This window comes from Acomys minous, assembly GCF_964271855.1.
Source record: "Acomys minous genome assembly, chromosome: 3".
NCBI lineage: Eukaryota > Metazoa > Chordata > Mammalia > Rodentia > Muridae > Acomys > Acomys minous.
Window position 1 is genome coordinate 6,975,278 of NC_140485.1, and position 25,551 is coordinate 7,000,828.

The 25,551-nt window shown below is 43.3% G+C and overlaps 1 protein-coding gene across 11 annotated transcripts in view; it reads left to right on the forward strand.

Annotated features, from left to right (window-relative positions):
- The window catches only part of KIF16B (kinesin family member 16B), a 266,440-nt gene that overhangs the window by 151,829 nt on the left and 89,060 nt on the right, over positions 1-25,551 (forward strand). For 7 of the 11 annotated variants that reach the window (XM_084774695.1, XM_084774701.1, XM_084774703.1 and 4 more), the window contains exons 18-23: positions 11,304-11,336; positions 11,666-11,719; positions 14,038-15,384; positions 19,954-20,106; positions 23,678-23,774; positions 24,952-25,002. In XM_084774695.1, coding sequence (XP_084630821.1) covers positions 11,304-11,336; positions 11,666-11,719; positions 14,038-15,384; positions 19,954-20,106; positions 23,678-23,774; positions 24,952-25,002 — 1,735 coding nt within the window. The remainder of the gene's footprint in view (positions 1-11,303; positions 11,337-11,665; positions 11,720-14,037; positions 15,385-19,953; positions 20,107-23,677; positions 23,775-24,951; positions 25,003-25,551) is intronic. The other 4 variants (XM_084774698.1, XM_084774702.1, XM_084774700.1 and 1 more) reach the window with 3 other exon arrangements.

A 25,551-nucleotide genomic window follows, 5' to 3' on the forward strand; every position in this document is an offset into this window, starting at 1 on the left:
GCCAGTCCCTCAGGATCTGTATGAGTGATTCATGAGAGCCATTGGTCATCTTTTTGGAGGCCGAGTATTATTTTCTTGCATTGGTCCTAGTCCCTTGCATAGGTCAGTTCATTCTCAGTGGCACAGAAGCACACACCCTGGAGTGAGTGGCTAGAGTTCTTGTCATTAGAGAGGACAGCGAGACTACAGGAGTCTTAAGTAGAGCCATTGGGACCTCTGTGGTTGGTTCCCAAGGGCTGGCTTGGAGAAAGGAGAGCAAGGAGTGCTAGCTGAATGCTTAGTCCTCCCATCCACCTGGCAAAGACTCAGAATCACTGCCCTGGCTTTGTACCAGAGAAGTCACCTGCTGCTTTCCAGGTGGGCTGCATCCTTGCTGGACCCTGACATGTTTGCAGAAGGAGACCTGGTGAGCAGGTCCACTGTAAGAACCATAGAATATTCCAGAAGAGAGCTGGGTGGAGAGAGTCATGCTGAGAAGATGGAGAAGAGTCTGCAGGGTGAGGCCCTCGTACTCACAGTTTGCTTTGATGAACCCACAGTTGCTCTTTGTGTCTTGTATTTCTGTGCTTAGCAGGATGGATTTAGGGATGCAGACTAGTTCAGCTTCCTGAGGTAGGAACATACTGTTGTGCCCAAGATTATTTTTATAAATTACAATAAACCTTTTTTCTTCATTTTTTAAAAATATATTTTATTAATTTATTCATATTACATCTCAATTGTTATCCCATCCCTTGTGTCCTCCCATTCCTCTATTCCTCCCATTTTCCCCTTCTCCCCTCCCCTATGACTGTGACTGAGGGGGACCTCCTCCCCCTGTATATGCTCATGGGGTATCAAGTCTCTTCTTGGTAGCCTGCTATCCTTCCTCTGAGTGCCACCAGGCCTCCCCATCCAGGGGACGTGGTAGGCAGAGTCAGGCAGGCACTGAGGGGATGAATGCAGGAGGATCAGGGCCAGCCTCAGCTCTGTAGTAAGTTCAAAGCAGTAGTAATTTCCTGTCTCCAACCAAAACAACTCGTCTAGAATGCATATTTAAAATATATATTCCAGTATACAAACAAGAATTATTTTGTATGTGCTCATGCTTGGTAACTACTTTTCATGTTTGATAACAACTTTCATTTGTAGTTGTGGCAAAACATACTTAACTATAATGTCTTTATATCATAACCACTTTAAGTAACCTGTGAAGTGCATTGATATTGCCGTGCAGGTGACCTCTAGAGTGTTCTTCTCTTTACAAGAAACAATGCTGCATTCTTGAATTAATACTTTTGTACTCACATTATCATTGTTGTTGTCTGTTTGTTTTCATGAATATTGTTTTTTACAACATCTCACATATGGGGAGTCAGAACATTTTTCCATTTGTGATTGGTTTATTTTACTTAACAAATGTTCTTCAAGTTTTACTGTTTTTGTCAGAACTCCCTGTTTTCTGGTTGTGTAATGTTCCTGCATATGTGTATTTCACAGTTTGTCTGTCCACTTCTCTGTCAATGGTTGTTTCCACTGTTAGCTGTCGGAATAATTGTACATTGCTTAGGAATGTACAGATGTCTGCCTGAATCTTTGATTTCAGCTCCTCTAAGTCCATGCCCAGAGATGGCACTCCCACATCATCTGGTAGCTCTGTTCTTCATGTTTAGTGAACGGCTAGTCTGTTTTCCACTGTGGCTCTGCCATGCTCAGAGTCTTACCAACAGTGAGGGAGGGGTCCAGAGGCTACACCCTCATCCAGGTGTGAGGATCTCCGCGTGAATGTAGTCATCCTCATTGATCCAAGGAACTGTCTTACTATGGTTCTTCATCACTCTCTTGTTTCCTTCTACTTTCTGAAGCCCAGTTTTGGAAAAGACAGTGTTTAGAAATAGAGGCGGAAAGAATAGCCTGTAAGTGTTGTGCACAGTGATGGATGCACGTCTTCCTCTGGGTGGTTTCCTTCTACGCTTGGTCTAGGAGTCATATTCTCAGGAGGCTTCTGCCCATCTCAGTTTGAGTTGAATTTTTGCCTTTTTTTTTTCCCTTGTGCAGACATTCTATGTGTGCCTTCTCTTTCCAAAGTAATCTTACATTTTCCTGATGTGGTCTTCTTAAAAGCAAGGACCCTCCGTTTCTCACTCAGTTTTGAATCTGGCACATAGAAAATAACAACTTGCAGACCTATAGATCTGGGATAGCAAAGAGGCTCTGGGATGTGTCCTTCCATGGCCTCCAGATGCTCGTGCAGTGCATAAGCCGTGTGTGCTCTGCGTCTGCACGTCTCTGTCTCCTCTCTTAGTGAGTGCTTCCTTCATGGTTGGAGGCATGCTCACAGATCAACATGTGCCTCCTTTTATTTGATATTGCATGGAAGAGTGGGGGATTGACAGTTAGTGTCATGGTAGTTTAAAAAAAAAAAATACTGCTTAGTACTCCTCCCAGAGCCAAGGTATTGTTAACAGTTGTGGCTGTGTTTCTAATGACCATAGCTGGTGAGATCCAACTTGTCTTCAAAATAGCTGTTTTTAGTGGGCTATTGGGTTTTTTTTTTTTTAATATCAAGTCCTTATGTCCATGAACTGTCGTGTCCTTTGTCTGCCTGGGCACATCAAGCTGGACACACTTTCTACTCCAGTTTTGGAACCCAGTGCTGGCCTGCATCTCCAGCTCTCTGGAAACTGATTTGTACACACATTGGTTCTTACTGCCAGAGAATTTTTGGATGGGGCAAAGCAGCCTGGTGGCTTCCTTGGGGAGTTAGCTGTACTTTGGAGAAGTGCCCAGCCAGGGTCTTTGCCAGCAGATAATTTCCCTGCAGGGGAAACATTCCTTCTCACTGGCACAGTGTCTTTAAGAAGAAAGCAAGCCTACTGCTCAGCCTCCTCCACCTCACTGGAGACTGCAAACAGGCAGCTAATTTGGCAGGAGGCAGAAGCATTCACAGCTTCGTGAAAGTGCTTGAAGCAAAATTAGATACCTTCCAAGTTCATTTCAGTATTGAAAATAAAAGAAATTTTTGCTGGCACATTAGCCTCCTCTAAGTACTGCACAGTGGTGAGCCCATTTAAATGGATAAATTTGAATAATTAAATTCTGAAAAGAATCAACTCAGTTTCAAACCAAGCTAGACCTAAAAATGTCAGGAGTCAGGGCCAGGGTTGTGTTGCATTTGGTGAGCCACCTGAGGAGCTTCACCAGCGCCATCACACACTTTGGTGGCTGTGGAAGCGCCCTGGCTCTGAGATGGCTTGCAGCCATCCATCATTAGGGGAAGAGGCATAGAAGGCAGGTCGTCGACGAAGTGCAAGTCACAGACAAGTAGGGAAGAAATCGCTGTAGAGCTAGCATGTGGCATGGACTCCGCCTTAATTGTCTTGCTCCCCTCACAGTGTGCCTCTTTTCTCTTCTCCATCATGGTTTTAGTGAGAAATGTCCTCCACAGACTCATGTTTGAGGAATCGGTTCCTCCCTGTGGATCTGTTTGGGATGCTGTGGAATCTCACTGGAGAAAGTATGCCTCTAGGAGGTGGGGCTTAGGGTTCTAACCAGGTCCCAGATCCAGCAGAGACCCCATTCAGTGTAACTGCTCCTGAGGTATAACCAGACATCTCTCCCTCCTGCTGCCTTCCCCATCGCTGCACTCTGGATAGCCATGGATCCTAACCTTTTCCCTCAGTGTCTTTTTGTCATTTACTCTTTGTTAAGATGGGCTCATACTAGATTTGTAAGAGTTTTGTTTTTTAATGTTTTCCTTTCATAGTTCTTTTGTACTCTTTAAATAACCGTATGATACTCTACTGTTAGTACTCTGTCTCCTATTGGACTTAACTCCTGTTGACTTACATTTTATTGTCTAGTTTCCAGCTATCACATGCATTAGCCTGAAGAGATTTGTAGCTAATGCTTGTGTTCCCCATAGTAACTTCCTCAAGGCAGAAACATTTAGTGCTGGCATGTCTACATTAGAGAGTAGAATTTGAAGGTTCTTCCTTGCACATTAATAAATTATTTCATCACCTTTCTGTTAATATGTGAGAGTTTCTTTTTTCTTCTAAACAGCTTCAAGGAATCTTCTTGAATTCTTGAATATATCCTTGTGAGTACAGCTTCCTGGACGCAGTTCTAAGCCATGTTCCCAGTAAGCAGCATCCCGGGTTCCTGCATGTAGCCATATGGAAATGCATGCCATTCCTCAGTGTCCTGGCTGTTACCTAGGACCCAAGTACCTGACTGTTGTTGAGTTTCTTCCTGTACTGGAATGCTGAGTAAGGATAGTTTCCACATTCTTGCTGTCTTCTGGTTGGTGGTAGGACTGTAGTTGTAGAAAATAAATCCAGAAGGAAGTCAACTGAAGGAAGTTTTAAGGCTGGATGCAAACAGCGAGAGTCACCAAGACAGCTGTGAAGAGTTCTTACCAGCTAATACTATTACACAGCAAGGAAGTGGCTCCCTTTCCTTGCATCTTCCATCCGTTTCCTGGCTCTTGTTATGAGTGTTTCATAACAGTGTTAAAAGCTGTGTAAATATAGTCCAGGCAATAATGACAAGAAGACAGTCCACACATACTCATTTCAAATGCAATTCCCTCCACCAGCTCCGCACACCCCACTTCCTACCCACTTCCTTCCTACTCTCCGACCCCCAGGGTTCCCCCCTTTTATGTCTCATACAATGTGTTGTTCTCTCACCCCCTTTTCTTAAAGCCTATTCCTTTCTTCATAATGCCCTCATTCTCACCTTCCCTTTCTTCCCTTCACTGACTGGAGAAGATAACCACTGTTGCCCTAGACAGTGAGAAGTCAACAGCGTCAGGGTAACAGCTGCCATGGCTTGGAGCCTTCGCTTCACTGTAGGGGAAGCCAAGTCAGTTTCTAGGAAACAGACCCAGCAAACAGTGTGTCAGGTAGGTCCCCAGCACAGTTTGTAGAACTTAAGGGTACATGATGAGTTGGACCTTAGAGGAGTTCGCTTTCTCTTGTTAGCAGCACGGAGGGAGCCTCATGAAGTAGAACCTGGTTGTATCTGGAGATACTCCTGCTGACATTTTTTCCTGTAGATGAGGCTGTGTTTCACCCCACCCCCCACCCCCATAGGTTTTAGGAAAGATCGTCTTCCCTTGGGAGTACAGTGCCCTCCTAGCTGTACATTTCTCGCCTCTTCCACTTCACTTTCTCCTACTTTGTAAGTTGCTTCTCCTTTTCTTGCTGACCTTGAGCATGTGAGCTTTATGGGTGTTGTTGACAGTATTTATGCTGCTGGTAACTTGGTAGTTAGCCTGTGTGTGCTTGAGGGTTATTTACTGTGTTTGTCTCTGTTGGCTCATTTTATTGAGCCTTGCCACTTTCTAGTTAAGTTTGCCGCAGTACTGGTTTCTTCTCCAACTTTGGTCTTAGTTGTCTCATTTTTTATGGGTCATTTACTAACTTTACGATGGCTATAGATTGTCTTAAATAGCTTGCTAAAATGCAGTCCTTAGGAACTCTCAATGAAGGAAACTAAAGGAAGTGGGCTTCTTCCACTATTAGCTGAGATTGGTGTTAATTACTGACTTTACTGTTCTTTGTTGGTTTTTAAATCCTTGAATATCATTTCACTGGAAATTGCTTTAAGTGATAGGCCTGTGAGCTGTCTCTCTTCAGCACAGGTGGAAAGGTGAACTGCTGGTTCCAAGAACAAGTTGACTTTCTTGTGTTACGTGGCCTGCTCTGTGGGTAGCTTATTTCCCCTGTTTTCCCATCTACATCTACTGAGAAGCCCGCTGAGCAAGTGAGCCATTTAGTGAGATGATAAAGCGCTGTTACGGGCAGAGGTGAGGCAGGAGAAATCCAGTTTGTCCTACATGGCAGCATGATGTCCTACTGTGTTAATGTGTGTGACACTAGCTCTGCTCTTTGTTAACCCATTGTGTAGAGCACATTCTGGTTCTGGGATGGGCTCCTGTTGTATGCTTCCATCTCTCCTGAGTCACCGCGTGTGCCTCCTACAACTCTTAGCCAAGTAGCACTCAGCTTTTGGGGTGGCAGAATCCATTGTAACTGCCTCAAAAGAGACTTCCAACCTCTGCCCACATTTTATCTCCTTAGTTATTCACTCATAGTCTCTTCCATCTTTCCTTGTTAGCAATTTAAACAACTGGGAATTGTGTCTGTTGGTGCAAATGTATGTCTGTTCTCTATCTCTGTGGTTAGGGGTACACTAGCAGGATGGTTTCCCCAACACTGTGTCCCTACTTTGGAATAGCTGTTTGAAGGATGATTATTGGCTGAGTATGTGTAAGTGTGACTTGGTTTTTGATCAGGCATTTTCATCTCCTTTTATCATATACCATAATTCTAGCCTTGAATCACTATTGCCTGGCTCTGTGACATCAAGTCTTTAGTCAACATCAGCAACCCATGAATCTTACATGACCCATCATCATTGTCAGAAATAAATGGAACTGAACCAGAGGCTGATAGAACCCAACAGAGGTGAAACATTTGCTACAATCAGATGAGATTTTTTAAAAAAGCATAGCTAGTTTTTTCTCATTACAAAATGAATGCTTATTACAAACAAGCAAAACACTCAGAAATGAATAAAGTAATCACAGATGTTTATAATTCTTCTACCAAAGTGCAATCATTGGTTTGCATTGGTAATATTTGCTTATCTTTTAAAATACATTTATTTACTTGGGCATCAGTTATTATAATAGTATATTATACAGAGTGCTTTAAAAGTTGAGGCTGTCCTAGATAAGTAGTTCTGTCTTCTACTTTTTCTAAATTTCATTATAAGATTTTTCCCCAGGCCACTGACTATAATTATTCATTCTTTATTTATATTATAACTTATTTAGCTTTTGCCTAATAAATAAGGATACTTTAAAGTAGTTCATTTTCCCCATCTAAATTCTAGATAACATTGTAGTTAATCTTCTAATTTAAATCTTTGCCTACTTTGGTATTCTGTCAGCTAAATTCTTATCCAGAATTCTTTATTTGATGGTAGCTATTGATTAAATTAAAGCAACAGAGGGAAGAATAAAGAAAAATCAGGAAATAAAGATGAGAGAAGAGAATGGGCTTGTTGTTTTGAGGGTTTAGAAAGACACCGTAGAGGAATCCTGGGAGTGGCCACAGGCTGCCTGGACGCAGCCTTTTTCATCAGACCGTGGTGGCACATGTCTTTAATCTCAGTTCTCAGCAGAAAAGACAGATCTATCTCTGTGAGTTTGAGACCAGCCTAGTTTACATGGCAAGTTCCAAATGATCCAGATTAATAGTGAGACCCTCTCTATTATAAAAACATTTTATGTAAAATTTATTCATTGTACATGAATCAAATGTGTCCTTACATATATATAAAGGTCCAAACTCCCTTCCACTGCAGTCTGGAGTTTTGTCCCCTCTCTTGCCTACCACTGTAGCTGCCAACTACAGTGCTGCCTAGACATGGGGAGCTATCTCTCCCTGCTTACAGCCCTGACTTTAGAGATACTGTGCTAATCAGTATTACAACAGCATAAGGATGCAAATATTTATAACTTTTGCTAATTCAAATTTTTCTCCATTTTCTTGTCTCTTTTAAAAATAATCACAGTCTCACTTTGAAAGTAATGGTGTGAACTGAGAAACTCTAACCCTCTCATTTTCTATTGCTGATGATAACAGGAATGTAAATTGCAAGATGTGCAGTTATACCTAAAAATGCTGTCTGTCTTTTAATGAAAAGAAGAGTTTATTCCTGATAAAAATAGATGGTATGCTGTGCTTTTTGTTGGACCTAACACAGTATTTGTACCTCCAAATGTCATTTTAAAATCTTAAAAACAGCTGTAAAAATTACATCCTTTTATAGTTTTCCTTTTAATTATAACATTTGGAAAATTAGCATTTGGGGCCATGATAATCCCAGTAATGTAAGAGAGTGAATTGTACTTGCTTTAAAATGCAGCCACATTTACATACAATTATACTTGATACACTGTCTAGATACTGACAGACTCACACTTGTAATTTACAGTCTATTATGGTTTGCTGTCTGAAATAATTATGGATTGTGGAAAGAAATGCATTTTAAAGTATCATTAGTAAATATGTAATCCATAACAAAAGTTATAGGCTATCAGCAGCAGTTCCTGTCCCATGTTTAAAGTAGGATCGCTGACTCAGGATGCTCTTCTTACATTGTTGGTGGCCTTGCCTTAAGGTAAGAGCAAGCACCACATAGCGTTCCTTGTTGTTACTGTTGTTGTTGTTAATGGTGATGATTTTCAACTTTTAGTCTTTCTGAGAAATGGGAATCTTATCTTGCAAAGTATATCTTGGCTTTGAGTAGAAAATGGCTAAAATCTAGAAACAAGTCATAGAAAAGTAATTTCTCAGAAGAATAAAAATAGGGACCTCTCTAATCAATAGATGCAGAGCCAAGAGCTGTGGCCTCAAACTCTGAGGTTGACAGCTGCTGATGGTCAAGTTCAATGCTGTAAATAGATAAATAAATAGAAATTATATATTTATATATACATGTAATACACATGTATGTGTATGCCTAAATATTGAGCCTCTGAAATCAACTACCTCAAAGAGTGATGCCCAACCAGCCTTTCCACTTCATTTTCTTCTCCTAGTATTTGTTTGGTTTGGTTTTGGTTTAAAGACAGGTTTTATTTCTATAGCCCAAACTGGCATCTAAACCCATGATCCTCCTGCCTCAACCTCTTTATTGCTAGGATGGCAGACATGTGCCACCATGTACAATCCCTTCCCTCACTAGCCTGGTCTCTTCTCACAAGTAATGTGCCTGTGCCTTGTGCCTTTTGGTCCTTTTGCTCTTGGTTCATCCCTCAAAGAGACTCAGCCATGCTAAGAGCAGCACCCACACTTTCCCTCAGCACCCTGGCTTGTCTCCGGGCTCAGTTCCACTCCTTCCTAGCTCATCTTCAAAACACTAGGCAGGTGTATTCGTCAAGTTCAAAATCTTCAGCAAACTTAGCATACTCTTTGGAACTCAGTTTCTGATATTCTCCTGAAATGTCATGTTGCCTATGCAAGGCTAACATATGGCGTTAAGGAGCTTTCCGTACATGTCATAGCATACAAGAGAAAGAAAATACATGTACACCTAGAATCAAGATGCTTCTCCCCAGTTCTGTGACGTTCATCCCTTTGTGTGTGGCGCACGGTTGCAGCACAGGGCTGGGCTGTAACACTCAGGCTCCGTCGTGCCTTCGTGTGTACCTCATTGCCTAACACCGCACTCACGGAACATTTGAAGCTGCTACTTAGGCAGAATGTAAGATCAGAGAGCGTCACTCGTGTTTTATTATCTCCCTGTCATGGCAAAGCTCCTTGGGGGAAAATGTGACTAGTAATACGTTTTGTAACAGAACTTGGATTCCGATGCTACTCTAAGCCTCTGTTTCCGGCTTTGTAGCCTGAGGGTGATCAATGTGTCAGGCTCTGCAGTTGTAGGAACAACATGAAGGGTCTCGATGCCCGGGTAGAGCACAGAGCCCGGGTGTTGCAAACCTGTTGTAGGCGCTGGGATCCCAGTCCCTGGCTGCAGCTCTCAGAGCAGCCTGCCGCTACACGTGTGTAATGCCAAAGCAGCAGCTGTTGGTAAGCATGGATGACTGTACTGCACAGAAAATGAAAGCTGAGGTTAAAGGAGATCGTTTGAGGTGGTTCTTCTCATCTAAAGGTGTTTTAACCATTTTCAACTTTGAATACATAAATGTCTCTAGAAGGAATCAGCTGTATATTGAAGTTCAAAAATATATGCCACAGGGCTGTGGAGATGGCCCAGGGGGGTGCTGTGCTTGCTGTACAAGCCTGGTCTTCTGAATTTAGATTCCCAGAACCCACATAAAAGCCAGCATAAAAGCACATGTGTCTGTAGCCCAGTGTGTCCCTATAGGGAAGTGCGAGGCAGGGACAGACAGAATTCCCAAAAGCTGATGGCCCGTCTAACCTGACATGTGGTGTGCACAGCAGTGAGAAACAAGAGAGAGACTGTCTCCAGCCAAGTGGAGGGTGAGGCTCAATCCCTCAGGCTATCCTGTGACTTCTACAAGTGCTCCTGAGTATACAGAGAGATGAGGGTGGGGGGGGGGGGGGACGGAAGGATGGAGAGACAGAGAGAAGGTCACAGAGGTAGAGAGGGAGAGAGAGCACAAATATTAAAATATATTTAGTAGGAGTGATCCTTCCATCTTCATTTCCTGCACAGCCATTTGCTGGGTTCCATGGTTGGCAGCCACCACCTGTGTGAGTGATCTCTCGTGGACACCCATGCATATACTAAGCTGCAGATTGTTATCACTTGACAGTCGCATAAGTATTAGCAGAAGCAACTTTCAAAGAAGAGGTTAGTTCTTGTGTTTTATATCACAAATATGAACAAGGCTTATAAAATGAGTCAACAGAGGGCATTTTAGAAACAGATTGTTGTGGACTCAAAGGCTGCCTCCACACATATTCCCACTATAGCCTTGGTCAAGTTCTGGAGATGTCCAGACCTTGTGTTCCCTATCTATAACTTGGAGATGTAGTTTGTGGCCTTAATATTCTGGGAGGACAAAACGGAAACGGGCTATGCAGATCAGCCTGACGGTCCTCATGCCATAGAGGCACGGTGCTGCTCTCAAAGGCCACCAGATGCCTTCCTCTCAGCATTAGCCCACATTAAAGTGAGGAGAGATCTCTTTGAAACATGTCTTAAATCATGGTAAGATTGTATGTGTTGCCAGTTTATATTTGTTCCTAGACCAAGGAAAACAGTTTATTCCCGAGTTAAGCTGTGCAACATTATCTGGCCATCTACAACAGAGAAATGTATATGTTTAAGCGTTATAATTCATGGTGAATTCAAGGTGTTCAGTTGAAAAAGTGAAACCAGTTTACAAGTGTTGTATAAATTGGATTGTGTTGTCAGAATTTTAAAATTCCCAATAACCTGCTTTCTTTTCTTTTGTTGCAATTGTGTGAATCTGTGCACAGTCTTATAGCTCCACTGTCGCCCACCACATGTGAGCCTCTGAGTAGAGTAACTTCCAATAATGAGCTAAAAGTAGGGCTTTGCTGTACCCTGTAACTATCTGTGCTCAGTGGTGAGCAGCCCTGTGGCTGTCACAGAAGCGTGCAACACATAGCAAGCTAACCTTCGGGCGTGCTTGCTCCATGCACTTACTGGGAAATGTGATATTTGTAAAAAGGCCTTCTGATCTGTGCCATGACTTTTAAGTACCTTACTGCTTTTCTCCTGATGTTTCCTCCTGTTGAATTGTTTTCTTAATGGATGTCTGTGCTCTCTCCCCTCTACCTCCCTGGCAGTCTTTTCCCTATAAAAGGACCCATCTGTCTAAGGTAGATTCTCCTTTTTACTTACTCATCAGTGACTAAACTGCATGGAATAGACATGCTTAGCATTTAGAAGTTGTGTTTAATTCTGTTTTTTTTTAAACTACAGTGATAGTTTATTTTCCTTCAAATCAAATCTGTTCTCTTCAGTCTAAGTTCAAACACCTAAAATTACATCTAATTTCTAATCATAGTGATAGAGCAAAGAATGCATTTTAAACTTTCTAATACATAGTAATTTAAGAATTGGACAAATCATGCTCCAGTGTATGAGTCTGTGTGCAAAGAGAAAAGCACCTTCAAAGAAGTGACTTATTTTCATTTGATTTCATCAGACTTGAATTTGAGAGACAGCAGCGTGAAGAACTTGAAAAGCTAGAAAGTAAAAGGTAAGGCATGTGAGGCCCTGTGTGGAGCTGCTGCGGTCGGGGTTCCTGTGTGGGTCTGCTGTGGTCGGGGTTCCTGTGTGGGGCTGCTGCTGTCAGGGTTCCTGTGTGGAGCTGCTGCGGTCGGGGTTCCTGTGTGGAGCTGCTGTGGTCAGGGCTCCTGTGTGGAGCTGCTGTGTCTGGGCTCCTGTGGTCTGGGGTCCTGTATAGAGCTGCTGTGTCTGGGTACCTCTGTTAGCATCCTTCTGTTTCCATGGTTCCCTCTCACCCTGAGTCTGCTGTTTACATATCGATGGGCTTTGGTCGTTTCTTGTAAGGATTGATTTTACCTTATCTTTACGTCTTCACAGCATCTCATCTTCAAATACTTGTGAAAAGGGGAGACTAGTCAGTAATTGTAACTTCTAAGATATGCTGAAATTTAAACCTAAATCTTTTCTTAGTATTCCTTGGGTTTTTAAAAAGTCATGAGTCCATAAATATGAAAGATCAAAAGCATTTTCCTTCCAAATAACCAATGTCCACCTTTAAAATTTAAAAATATTAAGATTTATTTATTTTATGTATATGTATATGTATGTTTCTCCTGCATGTATGTGTGTGTATATATGCACCATATGTGTGCCTAGTGCCCACAGAAGTAAGAACAGGGCTCTGGATGCCCTAGACCTGGGAGTGGAATTACAGATGTTTAATGTGGATGCTGGGAACTGAACCTCCAGTCCTCTGCAAGAGCAGCCAGTGCTCTCTACTGCTGAGCTAAGCCATGTGGGGTGTGTGTGTGTGTGTGTGTGTGTATGTGTGTGTGTCTCTAATGTTTGATCTCAGGGTCTCCTAGAGTCTAAGACTTAAGTCAGTGCTTTCCCACTGAGCTATATCCCAGCCTTTGTTTTTTTAAAACAACAATAATGTTTGTTGTTTTTATTGCTTTGCTCTGCTTGTTTTTAGACAGTTTCAATATCTGACCTTGGCTTGCCTGCTGCATCCTCCTGCCCAGAGCCAGGATAACAGGCACACACCACCATAGCCAACACCACCGTCCTTTTCAACATCTTTACTTTTTGTACAGCTACTGGTGTTTTCCCACCTATAATTCACTTTTCTTATTCTCTGCTTACACACACATGCATGCACGGCCGCTTAACTGAGATATGTTCTAAAACATTCCTTGTTTAATTCGATTGTATTTTCTCTTTTCCTCTGCTCTATTAGTGAGTCAGGAAGTAGATCTAGGGTAGGCAATGAAGGAGAAGCCGGGGCTGGAGAGGATCTGAAGCATAGTTACGATTTTCCTAGAATCCAGGGTTGAACAGCTCATAGGAGCGAGCGTAGTGTCTAGCGTCCTGCAGATCACGAGTCGGGGGTCAGGAGGTGGAGGCCTGTCATTCGGGCTCTTGCTTTGGGCGCCATTCAACTCTCCAAGGTGCTCTTCTGGTGCCAGGTAAGAATCAGCTGCTCCTCGGTGGAAAGCAAAGCACTTAACCCCTGATGTTCAAGTGCACTAGAGACTCCCACTGTTTCCAGTGTTTTAGGCCGTTTTGATGATTATAATTTGCCCTAAACCAGTGATTAAATGTTAAAGACCATATAGGATTCTCTTTTGACCTGAAACAGTCTACATTCCATTTATTTTGACTCTGTTATTCAACTCTAGTGAATTGAAGATAGCAAAAAATTTTTACTTAATGTAATCTTGTAACTAACTGTTGGATTTTAGTCATTGGGCTGAATAAAGCTAGCCATATTTAAATTTAAATTGGACATGATGTTTTTCTCTTTGAGCTCATGGGGAGCTTTTAATTATATCACACATAACACATTATAATTCTAGGCTTCACAAAGAAATGATACCAGAAGCTACTCCTGGAGAGTAGGTAGACCATATACCAGACAGGAAACAAAATAAAATAAAAATGAGCCGGGCTGTGGAGGTACACGCCTTTAATCCCAGCACTCGGGAGGCAGAGGCAAGCGGATCTCTGTAAGTTCAAGGCCAGCCTGGTCTACAAAGTGAGTCTAGAACAGCCAAGGCTACACAGAGAAACAAACAAACAAACAAACAAAAAAGAAAAGAAAGAAAGAAAAAGAAAAGAAAAACCTAAATAAGTAAATAAAATAATAATAAAATAAAAATGAAATAGCAAGCTTCTGAAAATGTGAAAGAGAAGCACTTCTTCTTCATTTGTTTTAATGAAAGATTTGTCTTTATGTTGCCTATATGTTTTCAAACAGTCCAGTTAGGGGAAAAGTCCAGTTAGAGAAAAGTTGAACTAAAGCCTAGCATATGACCAAATAATGACCAATCAGCATTGGCATTGCAGGAAACTCATCGAGGAGATGGAGGAAAAGCAGAAGTCGGACAAAGCAGAGCTGGAGCGAATGCAGCAGGAGGTGGAGACCAGGCGGAAGGAGACAGAGCTTGTGCAGCGGCAGATCCGCAAGCAGGAGGAAAGCCTCAAACGCCGGAGCTTCCACATTGAAAACAAGCTCAAGGACCTGCTGGCTGAGAAGGAAAGGTTTGAGGAAGCGCGGCTCAGGGAGCAGCAGGGACTTGAGCAGCAGAGGAGGCAGGAGGAAGAGAGCTTCTCCCGCATCCGGGAGGAGCTTCGCAGGCTCCAAGAGCTCAACAGCCATGAGCAGGCCGAGAAGGTTCAGATATTTCAGGAGCTGGACCGGCTGCACCGAGAGCAAGATGCCCAGAGTGCCAAGCTGCAGCTGGAGAAAAGGCGGTTGGAGGAGCAAGAGAAGGAGCAGGTGCTTCGGGTGGCACACCTGGAGGAGCAGCTGCGGGAGCGGCAGGACACTGTGCCGCTGCTGTGTCCTGGGGAGGTCCAGCGGGCCCAGGAGGAAAAGAGGGAACTAGAAGGCATCCGGGATGCCCTGCTGCAGGCCAAAAGGTCAGGAGCAGAGAGGGGCCGTACCTGCGGGGAAGAACTGGACCGGGCTCAGCTGTGCTTCTTAGAGTTCAAGAGAAGGCAGCTTGTGAAGCTGGCAGACCTGGAAAACGACCTAGTCCGGCAGAGAGACCTCCTAAGCACCGAGGTCCAGGAAGAGAAAGGAGCACTGGAGCGCCTGAGCCGTGAGACGTGCGAGGAACCTGGCTTGTTGGCAACAGATGACGACAGCTTTCTCTGTAGGCCTCCAGATCTAGACAGAGTAAAGGCTGCGGAGTCCAGGGTGCAGAGCAAAGAGCGCCAGCTCCGGCAGCTTCTGCAGAGTCATTTGCCAGCTCTGCTGCAGGAGAAGCAGAGCGCTCTTGACATCCTTGACAGGGGCACTCTGGGGTTAGACAACACTCTCCACCAAGTAGAGAAAGAAATGGCAGAAAAAGAAGAGCAGATCTTCCAGTACCAGGCTAGTGCTAGCCAGCTGCAGCAGCTCCGGGCCACCTTGGAGTTCACCGCTAATGTGGCCAGACAGGAAGAGAAGGTGAGAAAAAAGGAAAAAGAGATTCTGGAGTCCCGGGAGAAGCAGCAGAGAGAGGCAATGGAGCAGGCCGTGGCCAAGCTGGAGCAGAGGCACTCTGCCCTGCAGAGGCGCGCCGCCCTGGACCCGGACACCCAGGAGCAGCGGCAGAAACTCGGGGAGTGCTCCGGGCTCAGAGAGTGCTCAGGGCTGCTGGCCAGTCTGGAGGTCAATCCAGAGACGCTGGAGAAGGACCCTGCAAGGTGAGACTAAGGCAGAGGGTGTGAGGCAACCAGGAGATTACTCATTTTCTGCCTTTTGTGGTTTCTTCCAGTCTCTTTAGACAAGTGATTCTTGTAAGCTTTATGCTAATACATAGGTAAAAACTTTTAAGAAACAAAGCAAAATACCTCAACCTAATAAAAGCACTCTCTTTTGTTTTCCCACAATAAGCATTCTCTTGGGTTTCCTTAAGATCCTTGTTTTAGAATCATTGGCCTAAAGCTAAGAACAGATAAACAAAAGCAAAGTCCTGGGCTTTCACTAAAATGACCCAGAGAATGAGTCTTAATAGTTTGACAAGTACAAGATATAGGGAGAGCTTCAGCCTAGATTCCCACCCTTTACCTCCCTCTTACCCACCTCCCCACTGCCACACCTGGTCCCTTCTCACCCCTCTCCTTACCTCTCCCCTCACCGTGTCTTCCCCTCTCCTGACCGTGCCCTCCTTCACTGGTGTTTCCTGTCTTCTCCGTGAGCTGTGCTGGCCACAGAGGGTTCAAGGGCTGTGGATTCTGAGATGGTTCCCACAAACTGAGAACTGAAATCAGGTAGATATCCCTCTAAGCATTTTAGAGGTGGCCTCAGGACTGCGTACTAAAAGACAACCAGCCAAGCCAGCAAGCATGTCCTCGTAATGATTCTGCACTCAGTGGGCATTCATTCAAACATGTTTGTGATATGTAGGCACCGTCTAAGGTGTTGTTACAAAGAAAACTAGGAAAACAAGCACTCCTGACATGGTAAAGAAAAAAGAATTATCTTTCCATTCTGTTGCCATGATTGCCAGAGGTAGGTTGTGAAAATAAGTAAATATTAAGCTAAGAACATCTTTTCTGGCACCCTGTAGTCTTGCTAAGAGTCCCAGAGAGGTCGAAGGCCACTTTGTGTGTGAACATAACCCAGTTGGCAAAGTGGGGACATACCCTGGTTGATTTGTCTCTTACTGCTTAGATGACTTTGGCCATTGAGTCTATTTTCTTCTAGCTCCATACTCAGTGATCAGTTGAGTTATCAACACAAAGCAAAGTTCCTGTTCCAGAGGGCTGAAGAGATAACTTACACTGAGCCAATTCTCAGTGGCTGCAGACAGGGAACACGGACTCTACTTGTCCCAAGGGACATGTCCTACTCTAGAAGTGGTCACATGAACTTCCCTAGAACAAATCAAAGTCATAAATCACGCCTTTACCAAGTGCATTTGTGAACACACCAGTGGATTCCGTCAGGTTGGGGGAAATGCTAACTGTAGGCGTTAGATGCTATCTGCTGACATGGCCAGCTGTTGGGCTGGTGGAGCTAGGCTTGTCCAGTTTAAGGACACATTCCATGGGATTTATTGTAAGCATCAAAGGGTTGTTGGGCCACATATATACATAACGGGTGAATGACTGTTAATGGAAATAAAGCTTGCTCAGGATAGCGCTCTATTTATTTCCCAGGTTCCAGCTCTCCACAGTCGCTGTTGCTAACTAGTCTATCTTGTTTCCGTCTGCAGACTCTTCAGCGTAGGGGTGGCTTTGTCAGGGAACTTCTGTCGCAGGCTTTTGGTTTGGTTTGGTTTTTCCCTTTTGAAGATTGTCTCTCTATGTCTGTATGAACTTGCTACTCAGGGCCTCCAATCCATGACTGTTTGCGAGCCTCTGACTCTGGAGTACTAGGAATAAAGGCCACGCACCCACAGCTCCCGCCTCTGTCCACAGTTCTTTCCTGAAGCCCATAGGCGAAGGTTTGGGCCTCTGCCCTACCTCAGCAATAACCAGCACGGTCTGTCTATTGGCCTTAAGACCCCAGCTGAGCATTTGGCAGAAGCATTGGTACAGTTACGCAGACAAGGCAAGACCTTCTCAGAGGTGCTAACTGTATCCTTCGCCCATCATCTTCCTAAGAAGGTCAAGACAGCATCCTTTTAAGTGATGTTTATCCTATGGACTCCATTTACAGTCACCCTCTGGTAATTCCTTTGGGCAAAACAGAAACAAAATAACAATCAAAACCATAATGTTGTTATTTCAGAGAAGTAGGTCGGAGGTTTAAGAAAATGATTGCAGGTATGTTATGTAAATGAAAGTGCTGGACGAAGCTCTAGCCCCAGGAAATTTAAAGCAGTGAAGGGCATGCTCTCGATTTGTACCCTGCAGCGTGCAGTAAGAGGCAGCCCGAGCTTTTAGCTCGATGTCCCTGGCTTTTGTCAACCAACCATTCAGTGTTAATACTCTGTAATAGCAGACATGGTTTTGAAATTTCTGTAGAAGTGATGCCTCGGTGTCAGCAGTCTTCCAGAAACCTCACAAAAGAGGCAGCTAGCTTCATGAGTTCTGATGAAATAGACTTCACTAATACCTCATTCAGGCTGCTGCGTTCCGGGCACTCTGCTCTGCCTGCCGTGCTCCAGCAGCCTCCTGCAGGCATGTCTGCTGCATGCTATTTTCTTTCTGGCTTCTCGTGGTTAAGCCAGGATTGGCTGTGCAGCTTGACTTGGCCCCTCATGGAACTACCCACGTGTGAAATATTGAACCCACATGGCACCATATGGAACAACACTGCACTGAACACACTGTCCCATTAGTTTCTCAGTGTCCTGTGAATAGCGTCAGCCACGCCACTGCCTGCCTTTCCACTGATGCTCATTTCAGCTGACCCAGTGGCGTGCATCAGGCAGCTCCAGTGGAAAGCTCTCATCTCACACTCGATCAGGTCTATTGTTAGAGTCCTCAAAACTAATGATGATGATTATAGTCGTGACCCTCCGTGAAGAATAATCCCATGTAACTCAAAATGCATTGACAATGTCATATGTGCATTATCCCTTAATATTCCTATAAAGAAGTGACATCACACCCAGGTAGAAGGTAGAAGATTGACCCTGTGGTGGTTATATTGCTCATGGGGACTAGTGAAACAGATACAAAGTGGCGGATTGGGGACTTGATATAGGTCTTTTTCTTGCCCAGCTGTCTGTGGGCTGGCCAGGTGGCTGAAATACAGACAGTCCAGTTCTTGGCATAGTGTGCTTCATGTACTGTACTATTTGACGCTCACCACCTATATAAATCTCACTGGGTCTTTAGGGTCCCAATCAAACCTGCATGCTAAGTCACCCCTGCACAGATTTTTCTAATGTCTTATCCTGCAAGGACACTTGTGAGAAACCCCAGAAGGCATTTCTGCCTTCTGCTTGCATCAGCTTGCCATCGCTGAGACCTTGTTACTGCCTATCTTTGATCCTTTGGTGTTTCTGTAGTACCTTACACCATTCTTCTTTGTTGCTGCTAGTGGTGGTGTTTTTTGAGACAGGGCCTCATGTAGACTTCCTGTATAACAAAGGATGATCATGAATCCCTGCCTTCACCTCCCTCCCACACGTACAGACGTGGGTCACCATGCCCAGCTCCTTTTACCCCTGCTTGGTGCTGATTTTCTCCTCTCCTGAAAACACTGGATGTTTTGCAAATGGATGCCTAGGAACTGTTTGCTCACCAGTAGATAAATAAGACCCGAGTTGAACGGACCTCGTCCTTCTGTGAGAGCCTGGAGTGCTTCCCCTACCGACCCTAGGGTCATCTCTCTCTCTCTCTCTCTCTGAGAATTAAGAACATGGCCTTCATGTTCAGGATGAAGCAGTCAAGTTATTCATGGTGGTACCAGAGGATTGACAACATCAACATGTTTGACACAAAGATTTCTGAATTTTGGAGATTAAGAAAATGACAGAGATTAGTTGAGCTCATTTGATCCCTGGAGAAGTAGAAATCTCGATCCAGTGCCTGTCTGTATCCCCAGAGTAGGTGGGCTGTGGTCAGGGCTGCTGAGTCTTATGATGCTGTGATTAAGTCTGCAGCAAGTCTGCCCCTTCCAGCCTGGTTGTTCAAGGTTCAAGTTCACCCAGGTCAGCTTTCCATAAACTATACCAGGTATCATATCATCTGCAATAAATTTTGTTGTTGTTATTTTCACAATGTGTAACTCATATCAATTTCTCATGTAACTCAACTTTATTTTCTAGATCTGTCTTCCTTGGCTCCCTTTCTTATTCTCTCTATGTTTGTCAAAGTGTCTTCCCAGGTTTGGTGGCACAATCTCTTTCTTGTGATTGGTTTCTGTTCTTGGATCATCTTCCACTGTCATCTCTAAATGCCCACATTCCGAAGACTCTGGGAAGAACTATTTTATATAGATCTTGTCAAACGGAAGTAGTGAACAGAATTTTGATATGTAGTCAACACCCAACTCTTATTGACTCATGGTTTAAGGGATTCATAATCCTGGGTAGCTGCCTCTAAGGACTTGTTTACAACAACAGAAGTCCTTGTGTCCTTAGTAGCCAAGTGGTCCAAGCCTTAGATGCCTGAAACTCTTGTCCTATAACTTTCTCATGGCCCATTTTTACATTAGTCCTTGTCTTTTGTGTGTGATGTCTTTTCTTCTAGAAGGGAAAAGTCCTTTCACTGAAACTGTCTCTGGTTCCCCCTAGTTTTTAAAACAGTCCCCTGCACAGAATGTACTCTTGCAAAACAATCCATTAATGGAGTTCTGTGGCTCACATCTTGTAGATTAGAACATGAAATACATCAGCTGAAGCAGAAGATTTGTGAGGTGGATGGTGTTCAGAGACCTCATCGTGGGACCTCAGAAGGGAAGGCTGCCCTTTCCAGCCTACCACCCAGTGCTGAAAACTCATACCTGGCCCCACTGATGGATGCCAGGTACTCAACTCTCAACACATGCAATGCTTTGCTTGGATTCTACTGATGACTTATTGTACCCATACTGGCTAGCATCCCTCTGGAGGGTGTTATCACACTCAACAGTAGTGCTGTGCCTGATGTTTCCTCTGTCAGCTGCTATCTAGCCTGTGGCTGGGTGAGTGATAGTGTGAAGAGAACCAAGGACCTAAGAGCTGGTCATTCAAATCCAAAGCATCCTGCTTCACATACTTTGTGTGAGATGGGAAAATTAGAACATGCAGGGAAGCCAGCTCATCCAGAACAGAGCTCAGCAAGGCCGGGTTGGAAGAGCCAGGTCGGAGAGTTAGTTGAATTGTACCATGGAGGAAATATCTAACCGGGCAGCCCTGCAGCCTGCATAGAGGAGCTCAGGGTTCTGTTATTAGCTGTGTTCCAAGTAGCATGAGCCTCTGCAGCCTCTTCGTATAGGTCTGTGTTTTCCATGGGGCCAGTTTAAAAATGCCCATAAGATTGAGGAGGTCATCTGTAAAGGGCCTTGGCTCATGGTCGGCTGTACATCATTTTAGTCTCAACACTAGACAATAAATATTGCCTTTTATTTGGGTTTTTCTATCAAAATAATAAAACATTTACCCAGAATTTTAGAACAGTGTTTCTCTGTTGGTCAGCAGTACAAAGTATTGCTAAGATTTTACAAATATCTATTTACTTATTTAATTTATAAAAGCATAAATATGAAATCAATGTAATTTAAAATAGCCCACCTAGTCCTGGGGAGATAGCTCAGTCAAGAAAATTATTGCCTTGCCGGCTTCAGGATCCAAGATCCTGGGACCAATATTAAAAATAAAAATTAAAAACAAAGCCCGGCACAGTAGCATGTTTGTGATGCCAGCGCCTAGGAGAAACACACAGGAGGATTCCGCGCCAACTGTCTTAAGCTATTTGGCAAGTTCCAGTCAAGTGAATGACTCTTCCTCAAAAAAAGGAGCGTACCTGAGGAGTGACAGCACCTAAGGTTGTCCTCTACTACATGTGTGCCCAGCCACACATGGACATGAATATGAGGAAGGGAGGGAGGGGAAGGAGGGAGGGAGGGAGACAGATGGACCCATCTGTGGAATTAAGGACACTACCTTATAGTCGAGTCACCATTGCTTTGGGCAGTCTGAGCTGCTGGAAGGTAGATTATATTTACAACATGTCTCTCTTACTTCTTCCTTCAAACCCACCCATATACACCCCCTGCTCTCCTTTAAATTCCTTGTTTTCACTAACAGTTGTTGCATACATACATGTATGTGCATATACTTCTAAGTATGCCCTGTTCTGTCTGTATAGTGTTACTTGTATGCATGTTTTCAGGCATGGCAATTTGGAACTGACAACAAATTGGTGTGCTCTCTTCTGGGGAAGACCATCTCTCCTCGCAGCTTTCCTTAGTTGCCTGTAGTTCCCTGTGTAGAGCTGGGGCCTCGTGGGCTTTTCGCCATCCATTTTGGCATGCCCGTAGTGTCGTCCTTGCTGGGCTCATGTTTGGGCAATAATCATGTTGGTGAGATTTTATGGGTGTAGGTTCTGATGTTACGAAGAAGCAGTCTCACACCAAATTCCTTGACCTCCTTGCTCTTACAATCCTTTTACCACCACCCATTTCAAAATGTTCGCGGGGCCTTGTTTTGTGGATGTTTCTATTGGAACTGCATCCATAACTCTGAACTTTGATTTTGGTTTTCTGTAATGGTCTCCATCTGTTGCAAAGAGAAGTTTCCTTGATGAAGTGAAAACTACGCTTACCTGTGGGTATAAGTACAAATATTTAGAATATAGCTAGGGGTTATGTTAGTTTAGTAAATTAGTGGTTATAAAATTTCCTCTAATAATCATGACTTCACTAGCTCTGAGTAGCTAACTGGATATTCATTACTAGGCATGATTTCTCTTCTCAAATGAGTCTTATGTCTAAATAGAGAACTGTTGGTTACCTCCAAGATATGTGTGCCACTACTGTACCTTTAAGGTTATAGTATGATGCTGGTTCGCCATTGCAGCTCATAGGCATCAGAGCTGGGTATACGGCTTGCCTCTCTCCTTCAGAAGTTTGAATGTTGCCTTGTAGTACCATAAAAGCTCGTCCTCAGGAGGGGGCATTCTTGTGGGTTCCAGCCTAGGGGTCTTAGGGATCTGTTTCAGAAGCACATAGTGTCTTCAACAGGAACTTACATCCCATTTCTGGGTGGCAACCAAGGACAACAGCAATAGGTTGAGTGCTTTTGGAGTCTCTTGGAAAGCCCTGGCCAACAGCTCAAATGAGGGCTTCTCACTCATATCTGACGCTGGGGATGTTTTAGGTGGTCTTGGTTCTTATAAGGAGGCACCATTAACCCAGATGAGAAACAGTCATTGAAACTAGATGCATATTGACACACAGAGTTATCTGTGTTACAGATTTATTTTAGGTAAATAGTTCCTAGTATGCAGGACTTTTTCAGATATGCTTATTGATATTTTACCTCCCTCCCTCCTTCATCTGTAGTTATCTTTCTCCACTTTGCCTAAAGAGCCCATTTTCTCATGTTCTTTAACAGATCTTCTGTGTCCTACTATTCCCCTTGACTCAGTTTCCTCTGCTGGAATGACTCCATCTAACCAGAGTCTGCACTCAATCCAACTTTGATGATTAAGGCTGATTAGATTTTGTATAGATTCAGATAACTCCTATGAAGGACCATATATTAGTTGACACCTGCTTTACAAGTCAATAGTTTCTGACTTCCTTTCTGTTTTGGTCTCATGCCAAACAATCCACATAGTAGAAACCTTTCAGATGTGTCCACATGCAGATAACCTAGTCGGAGTGACACGGTAGGCCAGGAGAATGCAAGACACTGCTCTAGACGAACAGTCAATATTCATAGAGTATGCCTTCCACCTCTTCAGTTGTTAAAATTAAATTTCAATTTTTTATATTTTAGTAATCATCGTAAATGGCCTTATGCATAAGAAATAACTACCATTTGTGTCTTCCTTTTCCAAATGAGGCAGCCAAGTGCTCTGTCTTACAGTGGAATCTCTGAGCACAGAGCTTCTGACTTCCATGGGTTTGATGTGCCTTTACCCTGCAATATTTTGCTGCTGGTTAGATCCAGAGAGGGTTTCGCTGGACCTGCTCACTCTCCACTCAGTCTCAGTATCCTCCTCTTTATTTATCCAGTTCCATATCACTAGGGGGAATCCCAGAGAAACATATAACACCCAATTTCTTAGAAAGAGAAAAACAGCTTGGAATCCCGTATTTTATTTATATAGAATAAATAAGATGAATATCAGAATTTTCAAGTCCTGATAGGGCTTTGCTCTTTGTTGGAGTTTTCCTAAATTGCACAAATGAAAGAAAATACATGACACCTCTTTTTCAGAGTCTGGACTATATGACTTAGCATGATGATGTCTAGTTCCATTGTAAATGTAAATACTTTGCTTTAGGACTGAAATGCCCCCTATTATATGGGGCATCCTGAAGAAATGTAGAGTGACCATGTGTAGCAGTTAGATGTATTTAAAGTTGTCCCATTTCCATGGTTTTCAGAATCAGTGCTTACATTGAGGAAGAAGTCCAAAGACGCCTTCATGATTTGCACCGGGCAATTGGTGACAGCAGCCAAGCATCTGCTGATGTGATGAAGGTGAGCTAACGGAGCCAAGTTATACAGCCGTTACTGCTGTCAGTGAAAGCCCAGGTGTGGAATGTTCCAGAAAGACCACTAAATGTTGATTGACTGGAGATGAGTAGTTTTCAGATAGAATTAGTCAGAGAGTGGCTTATTTTATAATTTTTAATTCTGAGGAAACAATTGTTAAGTACACATGCTGGGGTTCTTATTGTTCTTTGCTTTGATTCTGTTTTCTCCCCAGATAAAACCAATTTCCTTAATACATAATTTACTTTGTAAATCGTTCCAAGTAGATTTATACTTTTCTACTTGGGAAGATGTATACTTTTGTAAGTTGATATTTATCAAATGACAGTTCATTTCTTTTGTATTAGCATGAATGAATTTTGCAAGCAATGGGTTTTTGCAATTTTTTTGTCTGCTTTGTCCAAGATAATTTGATTGTATTACACCGCCATCGTCTTTGATCTCTCTCCCCTTTATCTCCATCTGCATCCTTAACTTTGCATTCCTTTGTGTTTTCATGCCTTGATAGCGGTTGGTGTTTCTTTTTCTAAATTGCTCAGTTGAGAGAAAAGATTTGATACCTCTCCTTTTGAGTCTGGATTGTTTTGTGTAACATGATGATGCATTCCATCCATTTCCCTGTAATTGACACAGTTTTGCTTTTCTTTATGGCTGAATGAAACTCCATTGTACGTATATATGTTTCCTCTATCACATTTTCTTTATCCATTCACAAACTGATGGGGGCCGCTCTGATTCGTGCTGTATAAACATGGCCACTCGGGTTTCTCTGGTCCATGAAGACTCCTACTACTGTACTCTCAGAAGCGGTATGGCGGAACCGTACAGGACCTGTATGGGTAGAGTTTTTTTCCTTTGAGGCACTGTCTTAGTGAATTCCATAACTTGCAGGCTAAAAAGTGTCCTGAGGAAATCTTGATTGTGACTTTGCTGCTTAAACTTAACATTGGACGTCACTGGTTTAGTTCTCTGTCCTGCAGATAAATCAGTAGGCGACATGTTTACTTTGGGAGTATAAATTCTGTGGACAGGTTGTCATGTTTGAATGACAAGTATGTTTCTTTACAATTTTGTTCCCATAAATACTTGTAATGGAATCAGTTTTATCTCCCGTCTATGGGCATGCTATAATTTAATACAGAAGGCTTTCTTTTCTTTTCAGAGTAACGAGGAACTTCACAATGGCACCACTCAACGGAAGCTAAAGTATGAGGTAGGTAATGATTCCTCAGATTGATAGGGCTGCTTAAATTATGGCATGCTTGTGTGATTAAATTTTCTTAATGTTTAGTTGCATAATTAGAATTTTGGAGTCCCAGTGAGATTAATGGCTAATAGAGAAGGCAGACTATTATGTAGATGTAAAATTAAAGGGAAGCCTGCAGGCCTAGCCCTGCTTTGGCTTTATTGGAATGTCCTGTAGGTATGCCCAGTTTCCCAGCAGCAGCAGCAGCCGTCCTTTCCCTTAGTCTTCACTGAAAAGGCAGGATTACATAATCAGGATCAGATATGGGGCGATTGGAAATGAAACTGAAAACTTTTTAATGTTTTTAAAACCTGTTCATTTTATCTCTGAGTTGGCAGTGGTACAAAATGTAAACCCTTGACCAATCAGCTTGCCTTGTCTCTCTAGTGCACAGGTGCTATTAGAGCGCACAGTTGATGAGATTTCACTGGTGTTTTCTTCTACCAAGGAGAATGTCATTCTCATATAGCCCGAGTACTTTTTATTACCAGCAGGTGATAGAAATCTTGCCGCCAC